We start from the raw sequence: 4621 nt of genomic DNA, 5'->3' as shown, positions 1-4621 counted from the left end.
CACACGCGTGCATGTGTATATAGTATAAATTATGTATGATATTAATCGAAAGCCAAAAATACATGAGTTCATGTGGTTCCTTGGCCTGGGCTCCACCAGAATTAACAGCATTTCAAGCCATGGTGACCCCACAGCTTTAGCACTGCTTAGTACATATGTGTACTTTGGATACCCCCTGTCCCCCACCCCCAACAAAGGATCCATTGGCTAGTTAGCACCCTGCTCATGATTGGAACTGGGTGTTCTTGTCATGAGTCCTGGCATGCTCCAAAAATGTATATGCAGTTAATGATAGGCACTGTATTTTGTGAGGTTTCCTTGTACAGTAAAAGCTGTGTTATCTGGCACTTTACCATCCAGAATACTCTGTTAACTGGCATCTGTCCCATCATGGCATTTCCAGTTTCACCGCTGTGAGCTGAGTTCCACTTCTTCCTTGTGGACCACAGCCCAGGGCAAAGCAGTGTGCATGGGGGCCCCCCTCCCTGTCCCCTGGCACACTGATGCCAGGGAGTGAAAGCCCTGGCGCACCAGATGCAGCAGGAGGGGCAGCAAGACAAAGATGCCTCCAACAGATAAAGACACCTCCAACCCCCTAGGCTGGAGATAGGTATAACTCTCAGATAACTGGCACATTTGATTAACCGGCACTCCCATTCCCCATGGATGCTGGACAACAGAGCTTTTACTGTATACAAATGTAAGAGGAGGATTTTTTCCCTTATGGTGTCAGGGGGGACCTTGTCTTGTATTTGACTAAATATGTCAGGAGTTTTCAACCTTTTTGTATCATTGTACCTCTCTTCCCCCTCACCGCCTGGTGGCCAGACGCAGAGCAGTGAACCCCTGGACACTGAGTTGGGGGGTGAGGGAGTGGCAGCCATCGTATGCAAACTTCCCCCATCCTCTGCGTCCAGCTTGGTGGACAGCACCTGCACAGCAGCACAGGACACTGTGTGGCAGTGCTCTGTCCCCACCTGCGCATAACCGTGTGGCAGTTTCAAGTACCCCCGGGGGTACGCATACCCCCGGTTGGCGACCTCTAAAATATGGTATCTCAAAATAAAAAAAAAAACAACAACAACAACAAAGATTTTCTGGTCCATATTATAGGTGAGTAGACTGAGAGAACGACTAAGACCTAGATCCCCAAGCACATTTAGGTTCAGTTACTTCAGTGAAGTTAGGTGCCTAAATGCTTTTGTTGATCTGGGTTGAATTACACCCATAATTAAAGATGACATCAATGACATACATAGATGCTTTTTTTCTTTGAATTGCTGTGTGCTGTTGAGGATTAAACATGCTGGATATGGAAGAGAGAATGGAACACCTCTTCCAGCTTCCTACCTTTTCCTTTAAACACAACATGATCCTCTTTATGGTGTATGCACACACAAACTCTTCAAAATTATTGAAACAATGACATTGAGGCTGCAAAGACAAAGTCTCATAGGTAAAGAAATGCTGGTTGCTTGTGCAAACTTAATTTGCTCCCTTGTACATAAGAATTTTGATACAGCCCCAAATTTCATGGTCCCATACTCTGATGTACCACTGATGGGAGATTTGAGCCTTCCAGTGTAGAATTCAGCCATGTGAAAACTGAGATTATTTCTTCCTGCAGTTAGTTGTATGCTTTGTTAATACTGGGCCATATTCATTATGGGATATAGATAGGGTGACCACTAACGCATCCCCAGAATACAGGACAGCCCCTTGGTGAAAGGTAGGCTTCCTTGGCCAATCAGCTTTGAGGGGTGGGGTCACTGCCTCAGCCAGTCAGCAACAAGGGGTGGGGCCACTGGGCATCTTGGCCACTCAGCAGCAAAGTGAGGGGGGCACCACCTCCTTCCCGCTTTCCCTTCTTGGCTGGCTCATCCCCTCTTCTCCTGGCTGTGTGCACTACCTTACCTCTAAGCATAGCTGATAGAATCATGAGGACAAATGATTGACATGTATTTCCACCAATGAACCGAAAAACAGGACTTTTTGCAGTCTGTTCCTCATTCAGAAATGAACGGGGTCAAAGGGTTTAAAAACAAGACAGCCCGGTATAAAACAGGACCAGTGGCCACCCTAGATATAGATGTACAATACTTGGCATCACTGTACCAAATTGTTAGGTGCTGGCTTATGGGGTGGAATGGACAATGCTGAGGGGAGGCCACTAAGTTGCCTATTCCAGCTGTCAGTAACCCTTTAAAAACAGAAGGCCACAGCTTGCAACTTTGCTACCGCTGCTGGATGTTGATCCGCTTCTCGGTGCTCCAACCCTCCCTGTTCTGTGCCAAGGAATGGTTTTGCACTTCCCTCCTGCAGGCTTTGCTTACCCTTGCCACTGAGTGCTGCGGTTTCCTGTGGCTAACACTGATGAGGAGCAGTAAATATGGCAGTCAGCTTAAGTATAGGTCACTGAAAGGGCATTCCTTTTTGCAGGGCAGGGGCAGCTGGGGCACTATGGAGGGCATTGATTGTATGCAGTAGAGGAATACATGGAGCAGGACAGAGAAAGTGGCCCTGCTGTTGCAAGCCACTGGTTCCCTACACCTTTCCCCCCAACACCCATCCTGTTGCTGGTTGGATCTGGCTTTTGGGTCATAGGTTGTGGATCCCTGCCCTATCCAGGGAGAGGGTTAGGGGCTTAGGAATTGTGTTCACAGCAGCCAGCAATCTACCAAATCAGGCAGCTCAGGGGACTTAGAAGGAACATAGATACCTAATTTGTGACTCTCAAATGACCCTTGAGGAGCTCAGCATATTTTTGCCACAGTAGTGGCAGTCTGGTCATGTGTAGTAGTAGAAGTGTAGGTGCCAAGATTACTGGCAGAAGCTTAGATGTATATAACCTTTCAGGTGTCGAAAGAGTTAGGCAGAGGGGTTGTAGATTGTGTTCTTGGACTGCTAAATCTTGCTTTAGGCATTTGGGGCACCTATAAACGTGACTGACACTTGCTCCAACGTGTTCTAATTAGTACGAGTTGGAGCAGACTTGATTAATCGAGTTTGCTGGAGCATGCCGATTAGTCTGCTCCAGCAGCCTTAGTGTTGCGCGTATTCAGAATCTCCATGCTTCAAAATGGTGGCAGGGGCACTTGAACTAAAGTTTGTTGAATGATCTTTAGCTAAAGTGCCTCTGCTACCATTTTGAAATGCAGGATGGTGGCTCCCAAGAGTTGCTCTAATAAAAGCATGCCTTAAAGAAGTCCCTAGGGCCCAAATCTACAAAAACACTTAGGTGCATCCCAACTTCTGTATCCAGGAAACAAAGTTTTACAGAGAGTTCTTCATTGTGTAATGTCCATCCTACGCACAAACAGAGGCCCAGTCCGCATCAGAACCTGCTCTACTTAATAGATGATAGTAACTTCTGTGAAAAATGTATGGACTAAAAATTCAGCCTTATTGGTATAGTGCGGATTAAATAAGTAATGATGCAGGGTAAAAGGTTGCAAATGGAAGCTACATTTTGGTTAAACTTTAGAATATTTGAAGGCCAGCTATTTCTTGCTCGTGCTGTTTTAACTTCAAGATTTGTAATTTTATTTTCTCAGCAATTGCCTATGTATTGATTGGTAATGGCCTATATGATGAAGCAGTACGACATTTTTCATCAATGCTACAGGTAAATGTTCACTTGTTTTTGTTTGAAAAATTTAAACTTTAACTTTTATTTTACAAACCAGAACAGCAATAACTAAAAGTATTGTAAAATTCTAACCTAAAATCACTCCAGCTTTTAGGACTAACATTTTGGACTGATTCACTCCTATTAAATCCCTGGATTTTTTTGTGAAGTTAAAAGGAGACTCTGGTATCAGATGTGACAGTGAATGCAGCAGATAAACCTGGTTTAAAAAAATAAAAAACCCACACACCTGATTACACAAGTATCCAGGTAAATCAGTTTATAATCAGCTAGCCTGCTGAAGGGGGATTTATTTACTATCAGGAGACAGGAACACAAACAAATAAAAATCACTTTATTTGGTCTGTTTCAGTTTCCTAGAAGTGCAGCTGAAAGGGACTACTCTAACATGTAGATGCAGTTGTCTTTCAGTATATTATTGATAGGAGTACGCTGATAGATATTTAAGTGGCTGATACTGATACCTGATTTTTAAAGAGGCATATTGGCTGAAAATGATACAATTTTCAACACAGCTGTGTGCAGCTGGTAAGTCTGTTGTGGTGGAAAAGATGTGGGGGGCAGATAAACACCCCCCCACCCCCCCCGCAGTGAGGGAAGGAATAGAGCAGGTGCTGCCTGGGCATCCCGCACAGGATGGAGCTGCAGGACGGAGCTGCAACTCATTCAGGGAACACGGGGGCGGGTCTTGCTGCTGTGTGTACCCCGGGAGGGCACGGGGACATGTGCCCCTGGATCTGCAAATGGGGAGAGGGCGGAGGGGGCTGCAGCTGTGGGCTGGGGGGGTGGCTATGGGTTGGGGCTGCAGCCACCCCAAATTTTGTCGTAGTCTCCCCATAGCCGTCACCGCCCACCCCAAGTGCAGCCTTGCCCAGGCCCCAGCCCACACTGCAGCCCCCCCTTCCCCATGCATATCCAGGGACACATGCCCCCACCCCGTGCGCTCCTGGCATGTGCACAGGGGCGGGAGAC

The 4621-nt window shown here is 46.4% G+C and overlaps 1 protein-coding gene across 5 annotated transcripts in view; it reads left to right on the top strand.

Annotated features, from left to right (window-relative positions):
- Positions 1-4621, top strand: part of TTC13 (tetratricopeptide repeat domain 13) — a 77224-nt gene that overhangs the window by 12506 nt on the left and 60097 nt on the right. For all 5 annotated transcript variants that reach the window (XM_019527395.1, XM_019527396.1, XM_019527394.1 and 2 more), the window contains one exon: positions 3555-3625. In XM_019527395.1, the coding sequence (XP_019382940.1) occupies positions 3555-3625 (71 nt within the window). The remainder of the gene's footprint in view (positions 1-3554; positions 3626-4621) is intronic.

This window comes from Gavialis gangeticus, unplaced genomic scaffold (assembly GCF_001723915.1).
Source record: "Gavialis gangeticus isolate Ggan-Ray unplaced genomic scaffold, GavGan_comp1, whole genome shotgun sequence".
Taxonomy (NCBI): domain Eukaryota; kingdom Metazoa; phylum Chordata; order Crocodylia; family Gavialidae; genus Gavialis; species Gavialis gangeticus.
This window is presented reverse-complemented; position numbering and strand designations above follow the sequence as displayed.